General features: G+C 41.7%; 1 protein-coding gene and 1 long non-coding RNA gene across 38 annotated transcripts in view; one reads left to right on the top strand and one right to left on the bottom strand.

The window, feature by feature from the left end:
* WNK3 (WNK lysine deficient protein kinase 3) overlaps window positions 1-23391 on the bottom strand; it is a 96393-nt gene extending 73002 nt beyond the window's left edge. For 30 of the 34 annotated variants that reach the window (XM_082205337.1, XM_082205349.1, XM_082205345.1 and 27 more), the window contains exons 1-2: window positions 19536-19744; window positions 9751-10403 (exon numbers count right to left, since the gene is read on the bottom strand). In XM_082205337.1, coding sequence (XP_082061463.1) covers window positions 9751-10272 — 522 coding nt within the window. In that variant the 5' untranslated portion in view covers window positions 10273-10403; window positions 19536-19744. Of the gene's footprint in view, window positions 1-9750; window positions 10404-17399; window positions 17470-19251; window positions 19364-19535; window positions 19745-23191 lie in introns of those variants that run through there. The other 4 variants (XM_082205359.1, XM_082205366.1, XM_082205348.1 and 1 more) reach the window with 4 other exon arrangements.
* LOC309522339 overlaps window positions 1-27567 on the top strand; it is a 232792-nt gene that overhangs the window by 119975 nt on the left and 85250 nt on the right. The window lies entirely within an intron of this gene.

The following is a 27567-nucleotide window of genomic DNA, read 5'->3' as shown; positions in this document are numbered from 1 at the left end:
TGACGTTACAGGAGCCAGAATCTAGTACCAAAAGGGTTTTAGAATTAATTCAGGAATTTGGTCAAGTGGCAGGCTTTAAACTGAATAAGTTGAAAACTAAGGTTTTAGAGAAAAATTTAACACCAATCGAAAGAGATAGGTTTCAGAATGAGACAGGATTGACTGTGGTAAAGAAAGTGAAATACCTGGGGATTAATATGACAGCCAAAAATGGGAACTTATTAAAGATAATTATGAAAAATGTTGGACGGAAGTGAAAAAAGATTTAGAAATTTGGTCAAATTTGAAGCTTTCACTATTAGGCCGAATTGCTGTGATAAAAATGAATGTATTGCCGAGAATGTTGTTCCTATTTCAGACATTGCAAATTGTGGACAAGATGGATTGTTTTAAGAAGTGGCAAAGAGATATTTCTAGATTTGTCTGGCAGGGCAAGAAACCCAGAATAAAATTTAAGATATTAACAGATGCAAAGGAAAGGGGTGGATTTGCCCTGCCAGACCTTAAACTTTATTATGAATCAGCAGCCTTTTGCTGGTTGAAAGAATGGCTACTTCTTGAAAACACAGACATTTTGGATTTAGAAGGTTTTAATAATGTATTTGGATGGCATGCATATTTATGGTATGATAAGGTCAAAGCACATAAAGCATTTAAGAATCATATTGTCAGGAAAGTGTTGTTTAATGTCTGGATAAGATACAAAGACTTGTTGGAAAATAAAACCCCAAGGTGGTTGTCACCAATGGAAACAAAAGCTTTGAAAAGGCTCAATATGGAGGCCAAATGGCCGACATACTGTGAAATTTTGGAACAAGAAGGAGACAAACTGAAATTGCAGAGTTTTGAAAAATTAAAAAACAAAGTGAGAGATTGGCTTCATTATTATCAGATAATGGAGACATATAACTTAGATAAGAAAATTGGCTTCCAGGTGGAAAAGTCAAAATTAGAAACAGAACTGTTAGAACCTAAAACTAAGAACTTGTCAAGAATGTATAACTTGCTGTTGAAATGGAATACTCAGGATGAAACGGTGAAATCTGTCATGATTAAATGGGCACAGGATGTTAGACATAATATTATGTTTGCTGACTGGGAACAGTTATGGACCACAGGTATGAAGTTTATGGCATGTAATGCCCTAAGAGAGAATATTATGAAAATGGTATACAGGTGGTACATGACCCCAGTCAAGCTTGCAAAAATCTATCATTTGCCCGATAATAAATGTTGGAAATGTAAAGAAATTGAAGGTACATTCTTTCACCTTTGGTGGACATGCCCAAAGATTAAGGCTTTCTGGGAAATGATATATAATGAACTGAAAAAGGTATTTAAGTATACCTTCCTGAAGAAACCAGAGGCCTTTCTCCTGGGCATTGTTGGCCAATTGGTGCCAAAGAGGGACAGAACTTTCTTTATGTATGCTACTACAGCAGCAAGAATACTCATCGCTAAGTATTGGAAGACACAAGATCTACCCACTATGGAAGAATGGCAGATGAAGGTGATCGACTACATGGAATTGGCTGAAATGACTGGCAGAATCCAAGACCAAGGAGAAGAGTCGGTGAAAGAAGACTGGAAGAAATTTAAAGACTATTTAAAGAAATATTGTAAAATTAATGAATGTTAGAAGGATGTTGGATAGAAACTAAGTGGTTTCCAGCTCTTTAGGAGACATGAAAAAAAGATTCACAAATGGGTAAAAGTTTAATGGTAAGGATTTGCTGAACTAGCAAACTGAATTGGAATACAGGGAGGGGAGGTGTGAGGAGGTCTGAGGAAATAAGTGTATGGAAGTTATGTTATTGAAAATCAATGTGTGTTTTTAATTGTTTTTTATTTTGTATGTTTATTTTTCATTTTTTGCTATATTTTAAAAACTTTCAATAAATATCTTTAAAAAAAAGATCACACCCAAAAAAAGATCAACAAATTTTCATTCAGAGTAGATCCACCATGACTAACTTAGGTCCATTAATTTCTTGCACCTACTTCATATAAAAGTTAGATGAATACAGCCCCAAGTTTCCCTCCCACAAAAGAGGCACCATTGGCATATCAGCTTAAACTGGGCAAACTCTGCACCTGACCATCCAGATCAAAGCCAGGTCCAGGAGCATTCCCAGGCTGTGGACCTGATTTTCCATTGTGAGTCTAATCCCATCCCCAACAAGCTGCATCACTATCCCAGGATTACTAGTCCAATCAACCAAAAACACCTCAATCTTGTCTGGATTAAATCTCACTTAGTCAGCTACCACCCAGAAGAGGATTAAATCCCAATTTGTTAACTGATGTTTGATCCTACACACCAGCTCAACATGCTCTCCTTGATAGAAAAGGACATTTATCTTACTGATGACTCCACGCCCCCAACTCTCCAGACAATCCCTTCCAGTTACGTAGATGCTATACAGCAAGATGGAAATCTGTGGAATGCCATGAACCAAGCCGCCTTGAGCGTCTTGTTGAAAGGTGTGTGTGTGTGTTTACTCTTTTATTTATAAATACATATATAAATAAACCAGTAGAGGTTAGTGCTCACTGAGACTGATAGGGCAGAAGGTAGGGAGGTAGACATTACGTGGAGCCACCACAGAGAAGTCCCACCTATGCACCACCACCTTCTGAACTTTTTCAGGTAGACATAATTAATCAGGAAGTAATGAATTAATTGGAGTGTGAAGTAAGGATGGATGGAACACACAATTCATTCTCCCTCCCTCCCATGTGCTGTGGTCCCAGGTCCTGATCATGTTGCTACAGTGATAGCTGGGGGGGGGGGTTGAGATGGAACTCAACGGAACTCAGCTTCAGCACCTCTCAGGTGGGTGCCATTGCATTGTAAGAGAACAAGGGAGTTCCAGCACCTCTTTCTGTAGAAAAATAGCACTAGTGATGGCTATTTGACATGCAATCACAAGTAATGTATTTAGATTTAGAATGATGCAGGGCTACCTTTATAAAGGGTCACTACTAGAAAGTATGGAAGCATAGAATGGGAGTGGGGAGCCTATTATTATTTATTATTATTATTTATTAAATTTGTATATTGCAAAATACATAATAAAAAAGAACAAAAACAAACCAATAATCCCTCCTCCCACAACACATTTAAAAGAGCATTGGATCTCAATCAGCCAAAGGTCTGGTTGAAGAGGAACATTTTCACCTGGCGCTTAAAGGTGTATAATGGCTTAAAAAGTAAGCCAATCATTGAAACGCAGGTATGAAATGTTATAAATGAATAAATTCATGAGAACAAACATCTTTAAGCCAAATTGGCTTTTGACGGTTTATTAAGTTTTGTATATTTTGCTGGATGGGCGGATTATAAATATAATAATAATAATAATAATAATAATAATAATAATAATAAATAAGGCACCAGCTGAACCTTCCTGAGGAGAGCATTCCACAAATGGGGAGCCACTGCAGAAAAGGTCCATTCTCATGTTACCACCCTCCGGACCTCTCCTGGAGAAGGCACACTAAGAAGGATCTCAGAGTATGATCTCAGGGTCCAAGTCCCGTATTTTTCGCCCTATAGGGCGCACTTTTTTGGGGGGGGAATAAAGGGGGGGAAATTATTTTTCCCCCCGAGCCCCAAAGAGCAAAGAAGCCATGACAGTGAGCGGGATGGATCCCGCTAGCTGTCCTGGCTTTGTTTTTAGCCTCGGGGCTGGGGGTCGGGGAGCGAAGGCGAGGTTGCGCAACCTCGCCATCACTCCCGGAGCTTGAGGGGCTGGGGAAGCCCGAGCTTCCCCCAGCCCCCAGAACGGGTCCGGGAGCAACGGCGAGGTTGCGTTCAACCTCGCCATCGCTCCTGGAGCTTGCTGTCCGCAAGCCTTGGGAGCCCGGCAGGAAGTCGCGCCGGGCTCCCAAGGCTTGCGGAGAGCTGCCCAAAGCCCGGGGTGTGCCCCGCTGCGCTCCCCGGGTTTCGGGCTGCAGGCTGCTGTCCGCAAGCCTTGGGAGCCCGGCGGAAACTCCCGCCGGGCTCCCAAGGCTTGGGGATAGCTTCCTGAAGCCTGGAGAGCGAGAGGGGTCGGTGCGCACTCCAGGCTTCAGCGAAAGCCTGCATTCACCCCATAGGACACACACACATTTCCCCTTCATTTTTGGAGGGGGAAAAGTGCGTCCTATAGGGCGAAAAATACAGTAAGTTAAATGATCCTCCAGATATTGTTGAACTCCCAACTCCCATCCAGCTCCTATCAGCCTCAACAAACTCACTCAGTGATCAGGAAGTTATTTATATATTTCAGAAAATTAAGTTCCACTCAATCACAGTTGTCTCTAAGTGACTGTGGTTATGTGCATCTTTGGAACATGAAAAATAACAGTTGCTATGGTGACCTGTCCTTGGGATCATAAAGGGCAGGAAGAGTTTAAAAAAAACCTTATTTTAATATATCCTGCTTATTGAGGAACTTCCTCCACAGAGCAGTTTATTATTTCCAATAAAAACCAACTCTACCTGTTAATAAAATATAAAAATACAATGCAGCTAAAAAAAAGTGAGGGGAAAACGCATTGAAAAGTGTGGGACAGCAATCATTTGATGCAATGTCATATAACCTCTATTCAAATCAATCATTCAAAACGAATGCTCAATAAACAGCCCATCTCATCTTACCTCCCCCCGAAAATGTGCAAACAAATCAGGACAAATGCTCAATAAACAGGCTATCTGGAAGTGATCTAGGTCTGACATTCATGTATAAAACATCTTTTAATCTTGTCAGTGCTGGGATGTATATTTGACTTAATTACTTCCTTACCTGCAATGCACACAAGGAAAGAGGAATTAGCATGGAAAGTTTCTGGGGCAAACTTTGAAATGGATTTAAAATAGATTCTGACTGTAAAGTGGGCAATGAGTTATTACGGCTGATAAAGTTAAAGCAACCCCAGCAAAAGCTGAGCAGATGCAGTCTAGCATTAATCATCTCTAAGCCCCAGAATGATCACAAGTACCAAAAGATTTGACTTAAAGGTTATGCAGCACTTCTCATACTGCAATTTTCAAGAAGCCTTACATCTTCTTGCAAATATGTCATCCACTTTTTATTGATGGGGCACAGAAAAAGGATACATTCCAGTCACACAGCAAAGTAATAGCAAGTCCAAGAATAAAACCCAGGTCTCCTGACAATGTTCTACCCTCAAACAATTTGGGCAGGGATAGCAAAAGCATTCTTCACAGAGAGGTGGCCAGCTATGGAATCTGCTACCACAGCAAGAGTTCAGAGCTAAAATGCCTTCATCTATATTTTAAGAAAAGAGCCTATATAAACTTTGTAGACCAACAATACTTGGAGTTGATTCACAACCAAGATCTGGGGTCAAACACGTTCCTTAAGCTTGAGGACTAGAAATTACTTTCATTCAGTAATTAATGAGTTAAAAATATAGCTAGTAACATTTTTCATAAACACAATAATTCTGATGCTTCCAATAGGGCTTACTTTGAAATAAATATATTTAAAAGTAGGTCTAAGTAACAAACATACCAACTGAAATTCTCACATATTGTATTTATTGTTTTGATACTGTATCCAAACAAACAGCCCTGCTAAATTACTCTTTTGATGTGCTCAGGACAATGCTGGAGGAAAGAATATAGATTGTGGTGCTGGATCAATGAGTGTTGTAACTGATAAGGCTACAAATATGGCACAGCATAAGCTTTGCTTTAAACTCAGCCAGCACTGCAGAGGAGCTGTTTAGATGCATGGCATGGAAAATTCTGATGAGCTTAGGCTAAACTAGCTGTGGAGGAGATTAAACCAATTATTAGGCATTCAGTAGTTATTCCACCACCCACTGATGGGTATATGGGGGCGGGTGAGGGAACAACCACACACTGTTTTTTGAATCATAGCTACTCAAATCAATTTTCCATTACAAAGAAAATGCAAGCAACGACCTGGCTTGCTTTAAAATGGTGCTTTCCCTCTGAATGGTCTTTCTAATGCATTCGCCTGCTACTCACATAATATGCTTAGTCCTCTATTACAGTCTATCTGTTCCAAAGCAGGACAACTATGGGGGCACAATAGAATCAGAGAGTTGGAAAGTTGGAAGGGACCCCCGAGGTTCATGAGAGCCAGTGTGGTGTAGTGGTTAAGAGCGGTAGTCACGTAATCTGGGGAACTGGGTTCGAGTCTCCGCTCCTCCACATGCAGCTGCTGGGTGACCTTGGGTTACTCACACTTCTTTGAAGTCTCTCAGCCCCACTCACCTCACAGAGTGTTTGTTGTGGGGGAGGAAGGGAAAGGAGAATGTTAGCCGCTTTGAGACTCCTGAAGGGGAGTGAAAGGCGGGATATCAAATCCAAACAAACTCTTCTTCATCTGGTCCAACCCCACATCCAGTTTATTATTACAGAACAAGTAAATAAACTACCTTTGACAACAGAGATGCCAAACGTTGTAAGAGTCCTGCTGGATCAGGGCCCACCTAGTCAAGCAGCCTGTTTCCCAGAGTAGCCAAGTATCTGTTTCCAAGAAATTTGCTAGCAGGCAACAGCTCTCCCACTTTCCTTCAGCAACAGGTTTTTGAACCTGGAAGTTCCTTTAAGCTATAATGGCTAATAGCCTCTGATAGGCCCATTCACCAGGAATTTGTCCAGTCCCTTTTTAATATCCTCACCCCAAAGTCTATTTGTGTGTCTTGTTTGCTGCCACCTCCAGAATGCTTTGCTGGCATAAGTGAGTAAAATGGCAAGATGTAAAGAATAGAATTTCTGCATCTTTCATTGTTTTGAGTTTTTGGTCATCCCTGCTCCTTCCAAAATGCCACCTTTTACACACAACTATTAAAGTTACAGGCTGCCCCCCCCCCATCAAGTGAATAAATAAAAATACTTTTGTAAATGTAGAAATAATCGGGATATTTGAAATTGAAATTCTTGGGGTGGTCATTTGGATTATGTATGTTGTGGCGCTTTCTAGCGACGCAACTGGCAATCCAACTGAGTGATAGGCGTGGCTTCTGCCAACTGACCAGTCACATCACAGGTAGTTTGGTTCTGGAAGCTTCTCATAGTTTCCAGCATTTTCTCCTGAAAGCAAGCACCTGCAGGGCCTGTGTAGAAACAAGTGGAAGTTTCTCACAGGCTATTTATACCACAGAAAGCCCTCAGGCTTTGTCAATGATATAGTTTAGTTTATTCAAGTTCAGAATTCAGATTGGTGCAGAGTTCATAGCTTACATTTGTTGTTGTTACGGTCAGAGGGGGGATGTAATTTAAAGTAATTTTAAAGAACTGTTGTTGAGACATTTCATTCTGAATCTGCTAGACAGAGCCAGACAGAGGATGATGGCAGATGGGTGTCCTGCCCCCCCCCAATAAATCCTGGCTACGCCCATAGTTACAGGAACCATTCCCTTTTTAAAAAACTGGTCATCCTGTGGCAGGAATATTGTCTGAAACTTGGTAAAGAGCACTACAAATGAACTGCACACAAAAGGTTTCACCTGCATTTGGAAAAAAGCATCTTGTGACATTCACACCAGCCATAACACCACGGCCCACTTGCAGCTCTATCCTGTTGGCAAGCATAGCAACCAAGGGGCAAAAGTGGTGGTGTTTAACAGAGCTGGAAGGAAGCAAAGACTTAAGAATGAATGTGGACACATAGGCATGAGCAACATCAGCAGAACTACTGGCTGTAAAGAGAAGTGAGTGACAATACTAGACCTGGAGAAGAAGCAGCAAATTTTTAAAGAACCCAGACGTAGCTAAGAGTGCTCCCCTTATGTTAATGGACTTCAGCTCCCATCTGCCTCAGGCAGCACAGCTAATGGTTGGGAATGATAGGAGTTGTAGTCCAACAACATCTAGAACACACCAATTTGGCTACTTCTGCATCATTATTCATCCATCCCTCAGCAATGTTTCCATACACATGATGCCAACATTTGATGAGGCCTTTTCCTAAAATAATCCTAGGGACAAGTTCTATCTGAATAGGACAGAACAGAAGTGGAGGAGGAGGCAGGAGCCTAAAGTAAGGGTCAAGATATAGCAAAGGACAGAAGCTATGGAACCAAGAGGTGGATAGAGGGCAAAAGCAAAGAGGGCAAGGGAAAGAAATGTAGGTGTCAGGGAACTGCCATCGGAGCTAGAGGCGGAGGGAAGGCTCCAGAGGGATGCCGGAGAGGGTCCCAGTAGGGAGAGAGGCAGCCCATCTGCTGGGGAAGGAAATCAGCCTAACACCAGTGGAGAAGGGGGGCAGATGGGGGAATCGGAGAGGAGGCTCCAAGACTCCTCGCTGGAGACCAGCGGAGAGAGTACAGGTACTCCGCTGCCCACACCCTCCCTGCGCAGAAGACTTCCGCGCAGGGAGAGTAGGAGGAGACTTGGCGTCAAAGAACTTCATTGCTGGAAGAAGTTCAAGAAACGCCCACTGACGGATTCTGCCAGCGACTGAGACAGCCACGTAGCTAGAGGCTGTCCAGACAGAAAGGGTTCAACCAGGTAACCTAGCCAGGAGTGGCGGCAACTTACGGACGAGCGACCCCCAGAACCATTACAGCAGGCAATGTCTAGTTGAGAATGGCAATTGAGGCAAGCACTTTCCTGAGCAATTAGTGTATACTCCAACTTTATGGCCACATTTCGACATACACTTCCATCACTGGGAGAACATCCCACTAAGATAATAGTCTGAAGGTACATGATACTTCAACTCCTAAATTAGAGGAAACCACCCATTAATAGTGTCTGCTTAGGAAACCACTCAGAAACCGTATGTAAACCATGTATTTATAAGCAATTATTTCTCGTGCTTACTTATAAATAAATATTGATTAGTCAGTTGGTTTGTGAACTGGTGAAAAAAGAAATTCCTTGCTATTTTAGATACTCTCAATATTATACATTATAAAAGTCTGTATGAAGTAATACCAACTCAGGTGAGATCCTATCATAGGCAAGGAATGTAGCCAAGGGGTGCTGAAATTCAGTGCTTTAAAAAATGTACTGAAGCCACAACAAAACACAGTTCTGTTGATAATTTGCATAAATTTACTTAACATGTGTACTTTATTTGGTGCAGTTTATTTATTGGGGGGGGCAAGCACTGCATGATTGGATGTTTTCCCAGTTTATGACATGAACTGAGTAAAAGGTGTCAAAATTGTTAATACTTCAGAAGTGGCAATGAAGTGCAGGAGGAAGTAGTAGTGGAAAGACCTGTGGCCCAACAATTGCAGATTATCTGGCTTCTAAGAATTTAGCAGAAATAGCAATACAGTGGTACCTCGGGTTAAGTACTTAATTTGTTCCGGAGGTCCGTTCTTAATCTGAAACTGTTCTTAACCTGAGGTACCACTTTAGCTAATGGGGCCTCACGCTGCTGCTGTGCCGCCAGAGCACGATTTCTGTTCTCATCCTGAAGCAAAGTTCTTAACCCGAGGTACTATTTCTGGGTTAGCAGAGTCTGTAACCTGAAACGTCTGTAACCTGAAGAATATGTAACCCGAGGTACCACTGTATATTTTTATCTGTAACAATGAAGACTAGTAACTTGTTCTTTTAAAAAATGCAAGCCAGCTTTCTCAAGATGCCATACAAGTTGCTAGTTCCTGCATTAGAAGCCTCTGCAGTATGACCACTCTAGTCATGTAGGTTTCTGGATATCCCAAAATGTACCTCTCAAAAGCTGGACAAAGTTAGCCCTTCTGAACACCAGACAGACACATGAATGACCGATGGAACTCATCTACACTAACCTGCAATTCACACCAAGCAACTTCTACCCAGGTTTCTGTGTCCAGGCCCTTGAACACTGTTTTGAAGGCCCCTCTCCCCAGCTCAATGTCGAATTTCAGAAACCTTCCTCCAGGCGATGTAGCCACAGCCTTCATCTCGGCCTCCTCTTCTATTTCTTTCTTGGTTCTTTCCTTAGAAGCTTCCAAATTCACCTTCGAGCCATGCTCATATCTGGCCTCCTGGCCTGCCACCAGACCGCTGGAAGAAAGATGAGCCACCCTCTGGTCACCCACCACAAACTGCTCCTGTTCATCCTTTGGAGTGGGTTCCAAGGCCTTTTCATCCTCCATTATCTCCACACTCTTTCGGAAAAACCTTTTCCTCTCTGTAGTTGCCCCAGAGGCAGGTGTGTTGACATCCTCCTTGGTCCTGGTCTCCATGGTCAAAGGGGCAACAGCAGAGGAGTCCCTACCTTCCAAAGAGACTCCATCAGGTTTCTCTGATTCCTCTGTGCTGGCTGATTCACCAGAGTCCGTAGCCATGACACAGCAGAGCCTTGGCACTTCGATATGTTAAGTGTTTCCCTTCCTCTTCACTTCAGGCACATCATGAGTAACGGCAATGTTACCAGGACTTATTTCCTCTCAGATTATCATAAGATTCCCATGGCAACCTGTAACAAGAAGGAGGGGAGGGAAAACAGGATCATTTTAGAAAGTGAAATACGAAGCAGCCAGCCACCAAGAATGCAGTTTTCACTTAATTAATCTGGTCTTCCTTAATCCCAACAACACAAACCTGTTTGCTCTTCCTCTTTTTTTGCTGAAACTTTATTATTGCTTTAAACTCAATGAGAGTTACATGCAATATAGATCAAATCATACACAATAATGGCTTCAATATATTCTGTTACATCAAGTATACTGTATACAAAAGCACTGATTGTTTGACGTACAAAAAGAACTTGCTGACCTAGGTATCTCTCCTCCCCTCCTACTCAATTATTGTAAATTAGTTCACCCAGTTGCCAGAGCCGAACTAATGCTAACATTCTCAAATACACCTTTCCTGTTGGTCATCTCTCACTTTATTATTTGTATTACAAAGTACTGCATTCACCTAAACAAATATCAAAATTCCAATTCTTGTTGGATGCTTAGAAAGGCCAGTGAATATTGTGGCCTCACACCGGGGACTATATAAAAACATTTTTTCAAGTCTACCTCCATGCAAAAAACTTTCAAACAGAAAGAAATTAGGAAGTATGTACATACACACACAGGAATCATATTGCTTCCACTGGGTCATACAAGGGAGCAAGGAACAGAACCCCCAGTCTGTTGATCAAAAATCCTAATACTGTACTGCCATTTATCTGAGGCAGTGTATGTATCTAAATTGACATTTGCTGCCTCAGAACAACAGAAACCAGCTAACAGCTTTTCTTAGACACCACTCCCCTTATGTCCTGCCCTTACCACAATTGCTCCTTATAAATTAACTGAAAGAAGTACTTCTATTCTCATGTTATGAATGTGCATTGTGGATGCTTAATAATTAAGTCCGGATAAACTGGTATTTCCTGCTAGCATGTTGTATTATGAAGGTAGCACTGTGGCCACAGTGCTTGGGATTTTGAATGCGGTTTTGAGGCTTTTTTTAACAGCTTTCAAATGTAAAAAAGAAAAAAAAATCAATTGTTCAATGGAAATGCATTTAATCAGCTAGCATACAACAACAACAAAGCTTCAAGCAAATGGATGAGTTAATGGACTCCCTTTAAAACCCTCTAGATACTTGCAGTCATATGCCAAGTTTATTTACAAATATGTACTGTACTGCAACAAAGGCACATCTACTTGGCTTCCCTTCACCTTACTTTGTAACCAGCTCATCAAAGGCTTTTAAATATATAATTTGTTTCTGAAATAATTCGGTCCAACCATGCTGTTTTATCAAAGTTTAATCTTGGGGAAGTAGGGAAGACAATGTATTCATTTTAAACAGAGCTGGCTGAAACCTCGTGGTTCATTCAGCAGCTAAGTAGAATGTACCTGACAGAAGGCTCCTATGAAGCTATTATCACAGCATGTCCACGGGAAACTATTCTGCAGTTCTCCTGAGCATCTTTTAAAGACAAAAAGTATCTGGTCCCTGCTAGATAAATATTCCTTTGAGAAAGCATATTTTGAATGTGAGCTTTCAATATGGGAAGAAATATAACACAAGGGGGGGGGGGAGAAAACAAATATTTGAACTATCTCACAAAGCAACTGTGGGTTAAAGCATTCTTTTCTGTCAACAATCTCAGTTCACTTTTGAGCAACATTTCATAATTACAGACCAGGTAAAAATATTCTGTTGAAGTATATTTCAAAGACTCAGAAATAAAAAGCAACCTTCCTTTTTAGTAATCTCATAAATAGTCCTAGAGGACACCAGGCTGGGGAAGTCTGGTTTATCCCAAGCAGGAAACTGGGGACAGCAGAATCACCAAATGACAAGCCATTAAAAGGAGCCAGTGGTGTGCTGATTAACAGTGGTGGACTAGGACTGGGGGACCAGGGTTCAAATTCCCACTCGACCAGAAAGTTTACTGGGTGACCTGGAGTTTGCCACCATCTCTCAGCCTAATCTATCTCACAGGATTGCTGTGAGTATAAAATGGGGAGGAGGGAACTATGTATGCCTCCTTGAGCTCCTCTGAGAATAATGAGATATAAATGTAATAAATAAATAAATATGTGTGCTGAAGATGGATAAGAAAATTGTACTGGAGTCTAAATGAATTCTGTCTTTACTGAAGAAACTTTTGGAGAGCTACCTGTACCTGAACAACTGTGTTGGCGGATTGCATCAGAATAACTATGTCAAATATTTTTAGATGTGGCTTTAGTACTGATTGTCAAGTTCAAAACTGGCAACTTATTGAAGCTGGATGGCATTCACCCAGAGTTAAAAGGAACTCAGGTATGAAACTGCTGATCTTTTACAAAAAGCATGTGACTTATCACTAAGTTATATATTTGAACTGGAAAGTAGTCAAAGCAATGCCAGTTTTTTTAAAGGTAGACCAAGGATATTACAGACTTGTCAGTCTACTTCTGTCTTAAAGGTAAAGGGACCCCTGACCATTAGGTCCAGTCGCGGACAACTCTGAGGTTGCAGCGTTCATCTCGCTTTACTGGCCGAGGGAGCCAGCGTACAGCTTCCGGGTTATGTGGCCAACATGACTAAGCTGCTTCTGGCGAACCGGAGCAGCGCACGGAAACACCGTTTACCTTCCCACCGGAGCAGTACCTACTTGCAATTTGACGTGCTTTTGAACTGCAAGGTGGGCAGGAGCCGGGACTGAACAATGGGAGCACACCCCGTCGTGGGGATTCGAACCACCGACCTTCTGATCGGCAAGCCTTCTGTCTTAGGTGGCTGATAAACAGCATTATTAAAGACAGTATTATTAAGCTATAGCAGAATATATAATACAAAAAGAAATGTTTGTAAAAAGAAGTATTTGCTTCACCAGATATTGAGAAGTCTTTCAGCTTGTTGCTAAACATGTAGCTAGAACTATAATCAAGCCATTATTAAATTGGATTTTCAAAAATCATCTGACAAAATATCTCAAAATAACTAGGATTTGTGGCAACCTTTGCCAGCAGGTCCGCCACCACCATGTTATGGCTAGGAAATGATTACTGATACTCAGCTCAACACAGCGGATACATTATACCAAAGAAGCCAGTGAAATTCTATCAATATCTCATTTATGTAGCTCTGCTCTCTTTATGCAATCAAAAGGCTAAAAGAAATTCTAAATTCAAATATGCTATGAAAATTAATCATAACAACCTGCCCACTCTGTAACAATAAATGTTATTAATAGCTACCCCAGCACCACCAAAAAGACAAGATGGGGCAAAATGTGAATGAATTCACAGGTGCAACTTTGCTGCCAAGGTCATTAGCAAAAATGGTACTAAGCGTATATGCTAACAGGTGCAGACATATGACATATGATCAACAGTTCACCCTTGAGGCCAAAAGCCAGCTGAGCCAGTGACATTCCCATGGTGACTCTTAACTGCAGAGAAGCCCCAGCTTGTATACACAAATGCTAGTTTTAAAAAGGTTCATTGTTTTTGTTCTTTTTTAAATCAACTACTTCATTTGCTCACAACGTCATTTTAGAAAACAGAGACTATGTGATCACGGAAATGTTGGGGGCAATTTAATGTTTTTACTTATTCAGGGTTCAATTTTGTTTTACCTTTTAGTCATCCCAACCATGGAGACTGTGGTTGGGTTACAGCGCACTGAGCCCACAAATTAGCCAGACTAAAACTAGTAGAACAGATAAAAAAATACTGAGAGAAAGCACTGGCTATCTGTCTTGTCTTAAAGTAATAAAATGCAATTTAACAGCTATAACTTGGGAGGAAAATACTTAAAACAAAATTGAAGAAATTATCTAGACTTGAATACAGTGGAGAATGGCCAAGGTTATAATTGGCCACAACTGAAAGCAAGTCAGCAGTAGACAGGATTGCCAAAAAACGCATTTTGGGTTCATCTCCTTTAACATAATGCTATATTTAAGCCATAGGAAGCAGCAATACTGACCTTGCTTAGCACTGCTTAGGTCTCAGCTAATAATAATAATAGTGATTTTATTATTTGTATGCTGCCCATCTGACTGGGTTGCCTCAGCCACTCAAGGTGGCTCCCAACAGAGTATGAAAAACACAATAAAACATCAAACATTAAAAACTTCCCTAAACAGGGCTAAAGTAATGCTATCTAGCATTGGTAACCATATTTTATAAAATATGCCAATAAACATATATTTCAAATATGGTTGCCAATGAGAAGAGGGAGTGACAAGGCTTGAGTTGCAGTAGGCTGAAGGTGGATATCAGAAAACTCTTCCATATTATAAAAATAGTTGGGCACTAGAATGAGTCGTCCAGAGAAGTTATGCAATCATCTTCCTTAACCTTAAAAAAATGGTACAACAATGGAAACCTACAATTGCAGAGACTTCAACTGGATGATCCTCAAGGTCCCATTCAACTCTATACAGAAAAACAATAATAATGCTGTTTCCACCTATGACTATCTAATCCATCATATCTCTTCTGGCACTGAATGCTTCTGGATTAACTTCTGACTCACATTAAAGAAACCTGGGCAGGGTAACAAATGGCCAGACAGCAGATTCTCCTTCCCTGATCCATGATTCTTCAAAACCTTAGCCATCTAATAGAACAGATTCAGATATAAGATTAATCATATCTGTAATCTGAATAATGCACATAAATATTTTGGAACAGAGTCTCTAGCTATCTTGGGTATAAAGCTTTGCAGGGTGAAGGAAGGGTTGCAGTAAAGAGATCTGAGATCTCAGAGTCTTCTGTGACAGACGAGAAAGGCCAGTCCAGAAAATTTTCTTTTGAGGAAGTTTGTTGGGTGGGCTTGGCCATACAATTATAATACAAATGATCAACACGTTCAGCATCAGAAACGAATCTCTAACAACAACAGTAACTGAAATTGCCTTAGCGTCAAAATGATTTCTACATTGGTTCGGTTCCTACTTGTAAGTCTCCGATGAGGAAACAACAGTCATAGTTGATGCTGAACTTTGTTTCAAAACAGCATTCATAGATGGAAGAGGTCACAGTTTTACCGACAGAGAAAAATAAAGATTCTGGTTAACAAACCAGCACATCTATAAAGTTAAAAAGAGCCAGCTCACAAGTTTTGGCTACCTTCCACAATCAGACAAGCTATGAACATAGATGTATAGTAGCTGTTAGCCAGAAATTAGATGTAGGATTGGTTTTTGGCTAAGTCAAAAAGTGATTGAAGCTTAAGCCACTTTAAATAAGCTGTCCAGCATGAATGAAAGCAGCAGCAGCATAGGAACTAAGGGTTTTAGATGCAAGCCAGGAGCTCACCTTAGCCATGAACTCACTGGGTGGCTGCTGAGAAGACACTCTCAACTTCAGCCCCTCATATTTATTAGAATAACTTTGATAAAATATAGAAAGGAGGCTCAACACTAAGAAAGCACTATCTAAATGACTATTAATATTTTATGGGAAGAAGAAGAAGAATATGAAACCACAGTGTATTTTGTTCTTTAAAAACTCCATTATCATCATCATCATCATCATCATTAACATTTCTAAAAACAAAGGGTGAAATAAAACGTTGCCATTTTGCTCACAGAATGGCTTTTGGCCCACCTGAGCTGTCTACTAACGTTAGGCAAGGAGAGGTGATTTTTGACAATTTGCCCTTCCCACCATGCCTGTTGAAAATTTGTTCCAAACTGTTGGGTGACCCTCCAGAATAGTGTGGAAGGTGCTGCAGGAGGCTGCAGTGGGAAGGAGAAAATCAGCAAAAATCACCTTCCCTTCTCTGATGTTAGCAGGCTCCTCAGCTGGATCGAAAGCTGTTCCGCTTGAACTGGATTTCACCCAAAATATTTTCTCTAGTACGCTTTCTTCACAATATGCAAAAGCTACTCTTCCCATGTGTTCATTCTTAAAGACTACGTTGAAAACCCTGGACAAGGCATGGGAAGAGCCAGAAGTGTTACAAATGCAGCATCTGCCAGAATATCAACTCTTGAACATAACATAGACTTCAGAAATGTCAAGGAAATGTCTCAACCTCACCTATGCAGAAAAAATGATTTAACGTTAAAAGATCTGCTACTCTTGGAATAGAGAACAGCTGTGACTTTGTAGCTGATCATTTGACAAAGCGCCATATACTCAAGCTATATTCAGGACTGGGAAAAGTTCACCTGCAAATTAGGAAAAAGCTGTTTGAGGCATTTAGGAGAGTTTAAACAGACAGTACAGTACCATATTCATTATGAGAAGTAAACAAGCATTGTAACTATGCTAAATCTACATATTCTAGCCAGTAGAAAAGAAACATAAGACAAACCAGGAACCCTGACTTAAAAGCAATGCTTTCTCTATCTGTACTATCAGAAGTGTGATTTGGTCCTCCATATTTGATCACAATGTTCACAGAACTACCTATACTTCCAATTCAGTCATTGACTGTCTCTTTTACTCAATGCTCCTCCATACTTTAGGCAAAATAAAAACTGCTAGAATCACCCACTATGGCTCAGAAGGCAGATATATATAAAAAAGGGAAGAATCCATATCATGTTGGATATTGAGAAGTGACTATAGGAAGCAAAAAGGCAGCATACAAAACTAAAACAATGATCCCAAAGCAATCTCCTGCCCAACACTCAAGGAGAAGTCCAGAACTAACCATGCCTATGGAGGGAAGGAATGCCCACCTTATTTTGAGAGAGGTACAAAGTCTAGTGTTAGGGTTTACTACTAGGTCCAAGAAACAGAACAGTTCTCTTAAATTTTACACAAAATCCAAGCTTGTCTAGCCTAATAGGGTTGATAAAGGGAGCTCTGGTCCCTTTCTGGTCCTGTTCTAACTGCCTCAGGTTTCAATAGGAGTCATTTGCTGCCACTTTTTAAAAGTCACCCACAAACAAATTAAAAAGATGGATAAGATACTAAATTAGGTAAAATTGTTGTTAACTCTACAAAATAATACAACCTTGTAAAGAAGTCCGCAAAAGCTATAAGAATGCAAAAAAAGAGAAATGTATACTAACCTACTTGGGGCTAGCTGACGAGTGATGATGAGTTTGATCCCTTCTGCAGTCTGTTGTGTTTCTATGCTGGCTGCAGAAAAGGGACAAAGCACTCCATCTCACTCACCTACATGGAATTCCTTGTTGCCCATGGCTACCAGGCTAGTGCTGAAATGCATAGTCTCTGATGCTTAAACTAATCAGTAAGGGACCCAACCTCTTTTAAGGAGTCTTGGTCTTTGACCAACAGCAGTATTTGGGTTCAGCTACAAGTCAAAACTGTCTGCTATGCTCCCGAAAGATACGCACACAAATAACAGCTGGCTAATTTTTTTTTAGAACTGTTGGAACTCTACATGACTTTTATTTAAAATGTACATTTCAACAGTAACTTAAAATAATCTGAATTGTTTCTGCTTTCAGGTTCTGTTCTAAGGAGCCTTTTTTATCATAATTGCAGACACTAGCAATAAACTCATGGACAGGGGACAGAGGGCTCCTTCTGATGAGTGGTGTGAATAAATCACAGAATTCTGCAACAGCAACACCCTCTGAAGGACCCCACCACCACCACCCTATGGCCAGAGATTCTTCCATACTGCCAAAGCAACAAGAGATTAATGGAATCTTGATCTATGCATTGCACCTTTCTGAGACAAATGGATATCTAGCAGCCAAAATTCCAAGTCACGGGGGACTTTATTTCCACTTTCATGACCCAGATAATAAAATCTGCTGCTCAGCTCCCAAGTTCTTACCTTTCTGCCGACAACAGGAACTAAACCAGGAACCTAGATAACTGCAGGATATATTTAAATGCCTTTTTTTACAGTCTCAAACCATGAGCAAAATTTCATAATACAACTAGGAAACCTGGGTTTGTCTGATTTATACTTTTTAATGCACAACAAAAGTATGCAGAAAGCACTCACCAACCTATTTGTCCCTACTATTACATGACTTTCATTTCAAATGCAACCTAAAGGCAGCTGGATATTAAAGTATCAAAAAATAACAATGATATAAGGTACAAAACAGACAAACAGCTGCAATGGTTCTAAAGAACAATTAATAAAAATCCATCTAAGGAAAGCAAAGGAACTATATATTTAACTTGGGTGATCAGACAAGGAGAGATGCCCCAGATGGAAGTGCTGATCAAAGCCCCCCACCCATCCCAATTGAAATATTTCACCAACAAAGCTAAATTACTCAAACAGCACAATTCTATACATGTTTACTCAGAAGAAAGTCCCAGGATGTCCCGTGGAGGATATTCCCCCAGGAAGTGTGTTTAGTATCATAGCCACAGTTATTTTAAAACAAACACAATCTACATACTGTATACACTCTCCCCTCTATGAGGAAAAAAACCCACTGATGAATCCAGTCTGCAAAATTCCTAGGGGTGGAGGAACTACACAGCCACACACAAAAGGTCTTTTTAAAAAAATCCCGCAGAATGAGGTTGATACCACAACACAGGAGGGTAGATGCAAACAAACAATAATAGAAACCACATACAAAAGGGAAAATAGAGGGGTTTTTTAGGCATGTGGTTAATAGGACATTGTGGAACAATGAGAGTAAAAGCCACAAATAATTTAAGAAGAGGCTTTCTTCTCTTCCCTTATCTGGTCCATTGGAATTCTATACACACGTACTCTGCCTCTTTCCTCCACATGCTAAATAAAATATCAGTATAAAATTCCAGCTCTATCGTTCCTCCCTGCCTCATCATTTTTGAGCACATGACTCACCCAACAAAGAAATTCCATCCATCGTGACCCCACACACACCTGTCTTTTGAACACCAAACAACACTCACAGATTAAATCACCCCCAGCCTGGGGGGGGGACGACTAATTGATACCTCAAGGCTGCACATATTTTCTAGGAACTAAGTCGTGTTGATTTCAAATAATTTAATTTCTAAGTATTGGTACTTTAGATAATAACATAAATCCCCGGCCGGATCCATTTTCTACTCTGACCACCAACACTCCCAACAGTGCTCAGCACGGCGATTCATCCAGACATACTGTAGTCACATGCACAAAAGCCGCCCAGACCCCCTCCTCTTTTTGCGATCTCTCTTCTTCCTACCCACCCATCCTTTAGGGAACAAAAACCATCCCTAGACCACCCCCTTCTTACCCAAATGTGTAAGGTTTGGGCTAGCGCCCGCGGGGAGACATCTCTCCATCTCTGTGGACTCCTCTCAAACAAACCCCATGGAAGCAGTAAAAAGGAGGTGGGGGATGCTTACTGCATCAAGGGGGAAAAAGACCCCCACCTCCTTACAAGGAAGAACTTCCGGGTAATGGTGAACCTCGTCTGATAAGCAGGTGAAGAGCAATCCTCTCCCTTCTACCTTCTGTCTGGGCTGTACTATTCGGAGGAAACCCCTCCATATATACACAGAGAGCAGGAGGAGGAGGAGGAGGAGATGGAAGCAGAGGCAGCCCTCGTACAGCTTGACATGCCAACAAAGTCTCAATGAAGCAAACTACATGGGGTAAACCATCTGCCCTATAAAAGAGAGGGGGAGAAAGATACACAGAGATGGATGGTGTATAAAGGCAGAACACCCGGATGTCAAACGAATATGTTCTTTCCCATCTTCAGCAGTGGAGATTTCCACTCTCTGTGAGAGCATTAAGTAGGCAGAAATAAGACATGGTGATAGTATTAGCTCACTTCTGCAGACACATGTCATTTAATTTAGTCGGTTTAAAGATGTGCTAGCATGACTATGCCAAGCTCAGCAAAACGTGCGTGCGTGCGCGCACACACACACACACACACACACACACAGACAGCCTCACTTTCTCAGCAGCTCTTGTGCAGGAACAGAACAGCAACCACAAATTTACAAATGCAACTATAACATACATAGCAACCACAAATTTGCACATTTTAATCAGAAGTAAATCACATTTGATGCTCATACACTACCAAACTCACAGTTCAATGCAAAAATAAAAACATGAAAATTACACCAATTTCCACAACCATTGTCTTTCTAACATATACTTCATTGAAAATACTCTCTCATCTTCCAACACCAGAAACAAAACTGAAAAGATCACACATACTTCCACATTTATTCTAGAGCTTCAATCAGTTTTAAAACTTTTGTTAATTAAAAATGCCATACTGATTAATCAGGATTTTAAATGGTTTAAATACAAGTAAATTTAAAAAACAAACACAAATTATAAAAACAAACATGGCAAATACCATTTTAAAAGAGGTGGTGCCTGCTGCAGTATCATCAGAACACAAAGTACAGTAAAGGTAAAGATAAAGGGACTCCTGATCATTAGGTCCAGTTGTGGACGACTCTGGGGTTGCGGCGCTCATCTCGCTTTATTGGCCAAGGGAGTTGGCGTACATGACTAAGCCAGAGCAGCGCACGGAAACGCCGTTTACCTTCCCACCAGAGCGATACCTATTTATCTACTTGCACTTTGACGTGCTTTTGAACTGCTAGGTTGGCAGGAGCAGGGACCGAGCAACGGGAGCTCACCCCGTCACAGGGATTTGAACCACCAACCTTCTGATCGGCAAGCCCTAGGCTCTGTGATTTAACCCACAGTGCCACCCGCGTCCCATTTAAAAAGTACAGTAGTAATAGTCAATTACATTTCACTCATAGTAGACGTATTGAAATTAATGGACAGGTCTTAATCATGTTCATTCATTTCAGTGGTTCTATTCTAAGTAAAACTTAGCTGAATACCACTCAATAGTCTGTGACTGAGAGGGTATGAGTTCAGACGTAGCAGAATGGATTGTACCACTCCAGACTGGAGGTTGGGCAACAAAGTTTTGAATGCTCCACAGTTAAAAGCTAAAGCAGCAGACAAAAATGTTATGGTAGATAGTAGTCCCTTTCTTCTCAACATGCTGGTGTTCTTCTTGCAGGGAACATTTTTACATGGAGGAGCATAAAAAATAGCAATCCCACCTGCAGTCTGAAGTGATAAAATACAATTTCTAGCACCCCTTTCTGTTCCATGAGTAAAGCAAGCCTAAGGAGAAATCTGTGCCCCACTTTCCAAAATCTACTGTAACACACAAGGGCTCACCAGCAAAAAAAATAAATGGGAAAGGGGTTTCTCAAACACAGGAACATTGAAAACCACCAAACTAATGGAACAGCAGGGATACTAGAGCCTAATCACCAAAAGCTGGCTTTCATGGTTTTTGAACAGACCCACTCCGTTTCAACTATTCTGCTGAGACAATTGCTTTTGGCTCTTACTGAAATGCATTCACAAAAAGAACACCCTGCTTCAATAAAAAACAGGGCTCCTAAACCTTGTAAAAAGAAGTATTCCAAACAGTGCACTTCCTCCCATCACAGTATAGTAGAAAAACCTGCATATGCTGAAATTCCCTTTTCTGTTAGGAACATAAGATGCCTCCATATACTGAGTCAGACCATTGGTTCACCTATCACAGTATTGCCTGCACTGACTAGCAAAGGTTTCAGGCAGGAGTCTCTCTCAGCCTTATCTGGAGATGCCAGGGATTGAACTTGAAACCTTCTGTATGCAAAGCAGATGTTCTACTGCTGACCTCGTGAAGGCACAGGACTACTATCCTATACAGAATTTATAACTATTGCCAGTTGATCCAATCATAATCCTTATCAGTCTTCAGAGTCTGGTCGATGTACAACCCCTGGTGTGCTGGAAGATATATCCCATAAATCCAGAGGTCAGCAATGCTGTGTAAGAAAACCACTCGTGGAGGGCCATAGCTCACTGATGGAGCGTCCACTATGTATGCAGTGGTTCAATCCCTTGGTTCAATCCCTAGCATCTCCAGGGATAAACACACACACAATCTCAGTCCCATCCCACAAAGAATATGCCTCTGATTTCAGGGGCCATTTTTATAGCACTGCTTTGTTTGACCATGAACTCAAAAATGTGTTGTTGTTTTTAACTGAAAGCCCGTAAGAAACAGGAGACCAATATCCCCAAAGCTACCTGCTTTCCTGCAAGCAGAAAGTGTGCTGGAAAACCTTGGACAGAGATATGAACTGTATCCGGCAGCAGCAACTAGCACACTGCAGATGACCAATAAGAGAGTAGTTGTTAACCTTACATCCTCAAAATATGAACTAGGGAATGCATTCCTGTAATGTGTTGCTGCCAGGGTGAAGGAATGGCGTGCTTTAGTTATTCTCAGAATTAAAAAGAGTGGACCTTTCCGTTCTTTCATGCACAAGTACTCATCCCCCTTCTTACTCCATATTATTACATCTTTATTCTTATCCAGTTTCTGCTTCATTCAGATCAGCTCCCATAGCCAAATACTGTAAGCATCTTGCCTCCCGAATTAAGGACACGTGTGAGGGAAATCTACAGCGGAAAGTGACAACCGAAAGGAAGGAGGACCAGAGGCAGAAACAAAACGCTGCGGGGCTCAGAAACTCCGGCTTGATCGATGCCCACAACCACATCCCCATCCCGCTTGAGACCCCGCCTGGGCTACGGTGGTTACAGTGCCAAGGAAGGCGATGCCCGCCAAGACACCGCTTTCAATCCCTTCTGGGCGGCCTCAGGCCAGCCCCCCGCTCTCAGCCTGCCCTACCTCACCGGGTCATTGTGGTGAGGAAAGCGGCTGGCGGCCCGGAGGCTGCCTTGAGCCCCTTGCAAGAGAGCAGGGCGCGTATGTGAGCTTTCGGAAAGGTGATTCGCGGGACTTTTGCACTGAGGAGCGGACCGCCTCGGGAGTCGGGACCACGCCGCTCCCCAAGACCTTCTCCGACGGAGCCTCCATTTTAGTTCACTGACCTTTCTTCTTTGGGGGGGGGCGGGTAAAGCGCCCCCCCTCACTCTTGGGCAACTACTTCTCCACAGCCACTGAAACTACCCCCAGAAAAGACCCCGCTGCTGAAACCTCCGTTTCCTCACCATCGCCCGCTAAGATGAGGCGAGGCGGGGAAGGAGGGCGGAGAGGCAGCGCGCGCCAGGGGAGAGAGAGAGAGAGAGAGAGAGAGGATAATCCCCATTGACTTGACTGCGTCTGCCAGCACCAGCTCCCCCCCCCCGCAAGCCTTGGCATCGGACTATTTGCGCGCGGGGTTTCTTGGGAATTGTAGTTTCTTCTTGTGGTAAGAAAGCGGGCGGGGAATGTGGCGGGAGAGTGGCGGCGGGTGAGATTCCACGTCGGCCATTTTGCTTTGCCTCCTGTAATGGGAAGGGATGGCGGGGGGGGGGGGGTCGTTGCGTTGCCGCGCATTTTAACGGGAGTTACCTCAGTGTTGACAAGAGAAGGCGCGAAGGCCATGCATTGAGTTGTAAGAATTCTAAGGTCTCAAATGTAGAGTAAATGTTCATAAATGTACACGGCAAACACAAAAACATAAGTGTATCAACTAGGTGACTGAAATAGTACAGGAGAGCAATCCTGAAGCACATTTTGAACCCAAATTGACCTCGAGTATTTCTCTGCAAGGAGGAAGGAAATGGGAAAAGCTTTCCAATTATCTTTGGGCTTGCACCTCCTTGCAAATAGTCTGGCAAGCATCAGTTAAGCTGAGCAAACTATCTATGTGTAAGAGATTCAGGAACTAAAGTATTTACCCTCTAAAAGGAATGGCCAGGCTACCCAGAAAATGTAACCAAGTAAGGCATCGTCAGGTATCCTAGCAGGAGAGAAGCAGCACTCTCAATTTTTTGCTGGAGGCTGCCTCCTTCTGTGATGTATGTATATTTTGGAGGGTGGTCTTGGGCTGTCTTTACAGGGGCTTGCACATCATTGTTCTGCCTACCTCCTTGCAAGGAGGGGAGGGAACTCTGTTGCAACAAAGATCTGCCTTTCTTTCTATGGATCTATGGATCCATTCATCTCTGACCAATCACGGGCTTAGAAGACTCAGCCCCTTGGGGAACTGGGCAGCAAAAGCCAACACCCCTATTTTTTTCTATAACAATTGTTATACAGTACTGGAACAAGCTTTTTAAGATATTTTTTTTTAAATCCACGACATGCTATCTTCTGCTGCCCTGTGGTCCCCCTTTTTTCCAAACAAAGCAGCAGAAAACAAATGTTATCAACTTCAAACAATATGTGCATCTTTCTGGAAAGAAACTACAGATATAGATTATATTCCTGCACTCCTATATTCCCTGGGAGAAAATCCCATTGAATACAGTGGAGCTTACTTCTGAGTAGAAGACATGTATCAGTTTGTGTTGCAAGTCACTAGAGGACAATGCCAATTTGTGCTCTTGTGGGTTTTGTGCCACAAGGCACCTGATCCATAATTTTCCTGATGGAATTCAGCATAGATGTGAGATGTGATCATGAGAGTCAGGTATTAGTGTCTGGCTGTAAAAAAAAAAAATCAAAAACAAAATCAATAAAGATCCCCTACCCAGGATTTTGCACCATTGTAGGGCAGATCTTCTACTCTCATAATCTCACAAAGGGTCCTGAGGTATGTTTTTTGGGTGGAATGTGAGGAGAATCTGCACTGGGAAATTATAATTGAAACAAAGACTGTGGACACTGTCAGGATCAGAAATTCCAGGATCCAGAACTTTGTGAACGGGAGGAAGGAGGCACTCAAATACCTGTGACTGGTTTTATTTTGCCATCATGCATGATGTTATCAGTCCACATTCTTCCCCTTGCTTCCTGCAATTCTCTTAAGGTGCTCCCAGACTGGCACTATTTTTGTGTGATTTTCAATCACTTGCAGGCAAATTCAGATTGTATCATTATACTTGTTTGGGAGTTATTGCACAACAAATCCTCTTCCCCAAAAGACTGGACTTTTTGTGATAAGGATAGTCATAGGGAAATGCACTTGAAAGTGTGGGATAAAATTTGCTTGATGCAACATTATCTAACCTCCCCACAAACAAGTCTGAATGAATTCTCAATAAATAGCCAACGCTGTCTTCTCTCCCTGAAAAGAAATAAGAATAAACAGGTCATCTGGAAGCATCTTGGCTTTATTTGGTCCTCAGGTTTGACCTGAGAAAGATCTTGTATCTGCTTGCCCTTGGCGGGAAAGGTTTCCCCCAGCTAAATGGCTTCCTGCCATTCATGGAGAGAAGATACACTAGTGTTTGGGATATGTTTTTCAGGTCTGCCAGCTAAGTCTGGCACTGACCAAAGGTCTCAGAAGGGTCATGGCCTGATGACCACACCACCACTCATTGGCCCCCTGGGCATGGGCGCAGCCATAATTTATTTTACTGTGGCCCTGACCTAGCCACTGTGATCCAAGCGAAGGTCACCTCCAGACTTGATTATTGTAACTCAGTCTACGTGGGGCTGCCCTTGAGACTGACCCAGAAACTCCAGCGGGTGCAGAATGCTGCGGCGAGACTCCTTACGGGGTCCTTGCTGCGGGATCACATTCACCCAGTGCTTTACCAGCTGCACTGGCTCCCGGTGGAGTACAGGATCAAGTTTAAGGTGCTGGTTTAAAGTCCTATACAGCCTAGGACCCTCGTACCTACGGGACCGCCTCTCCTGGTATGTCCCACGGAGGACCATATGGTCTTCAAACAAAAACATCTTGGAGGTCCCAGGCCCCAAGGGGGTTAGGCTGGCCTCAACCAGAGCCTTTTTTGGCTGTGGCCCTGATCTGGTGGAACGCTCAGTCACAAGAGACTAGGGCCCTGCAGGACTTGACATCTTTCCACAGGGCCTGCAAGACAGAGCTGTTCCACCAGGCCTTTGGCCAAGGCAGAGTCTGACCCCCTCCTTTGGTAATCCTCATAGAACTCTAACCTATTAATTTGATTTTGAATTGATTTTAGAATGCTGTGTTACTTTTATTGTTGTTAGCTGCTCTGAGCCCAGCTTCGGCTGGGGAGGGTGGGATATATATAAATTATTATTATTATTATTATTATTATTATTATTATTATTATTATTATTATTTTAGGGGGCAGGCTTCATGTTGGGAGGGGGCAGAACTGAGTTATTTGCTATGCAATTGGTCAGTTAGTGAAGTATTTATTTATTTTTTATAAAATATTTATTAAAGTTTCAGAAAAAGGAATTACATAAAACCAAGAAATACAAAAGTAAAAGACAAAAATAAAAATACAAGAGAAATACAGAATAAAAAAAAATAAGTACACTTACAGAAAAAGGGGAAAAAATAAAAATAAAAAAATCAACCTTTCCATATCTTACATTCATATCCTTGTTTCCCTGACCTCCTCATACCTCCCTTTTTTGTGTTCCAATTCAATTGATTAATTCAGCAATTTCTTTCCCTCCTTATTATCCTGATCTTTGATCTTAATATATTATAACATTAAATTTTTACCTATTTAGAAATCCAATTTTTCCATATTCTTTTATATCATTACAGCTAGAAACCACTTAACTTCAATCAAACATCATTCTAACATTCATTAATTTTGCAATACTTCTGTAAATAGTCTTTAAATTTCTTCCAATCTTCTTCCACCGACTCTTCTCCCTGGTCTCGGATTCTACCAGTCATTTCCGCCAATTCCATGTAGTCCATCACTTTCATCTGCCATTCTTCCAGAGTGGGTAAATCTTGTGTCTTCCAATACTTTGCGATGAGTATTCTTGCTGCTGTTGTAGCATACATAATGAAAATTCTGTCCTTCTTTAACACCAATTGGCCGACTATGCCCAGGAGAAAGGCCTCTGGTTTCTTCAAGAAGATATATTTAAATACCTTTTTCAGTTCATTATATATCATTTCCCAGAAAGCCTTAATCCTTGGGCATGTCCACCAAAGGTGAAAGAATGTACCTTCAGTTTCTTTACATTTCCAACATTTATTATCGGGCAAATGATAGATTTTTGCAAGTTTGACTGGGGTTATGTACCACCTGTATATCATTTTCATAATATTCTCAAGGCATTACATGCCGTAAACTTCATACCTGTGGTCCATAACTGTTCCCAGTCAGCCATCATTATGTTATGTCCAATGTCTTGTGCCCGTTAAATCATTGCAGATTTCACCGTTTCATCCTGGGTATTCCATTTCAACAGCAAGTTATACATCTTTGAAGAAGAAGAAGAAGAGTTTGGATTTGATATCCCGCCTTTCACTCCCCTTCAGGAGTCTCAAAGCGGCTAACAATCTCCTTCCCCTTCCTCCCCCACAACAAACACTCTGTGAGGTGAGTGGGGCTGAGAGACTTCAGAGAAGTGTGAC

The sequence above is a fragment of the Podarcis vaucheri genome, assembly GCF_965113315.1.
Source record: "Podarcis vaucheri genome assembly, chromosome: 17".
In the NCBI taxonomy this organism is placed as follows: domain Eukaryota; kingdom Metazoa; phylum Chordata; class Lepidosauria; order Squamata; family Lacertidae; genus Podarcis; species Podarcis vaucheri.
Note: the sequence above shows the minus strand (reverse complement) of the source record. Positions and strands in the feature narration are given on the sequence as shown.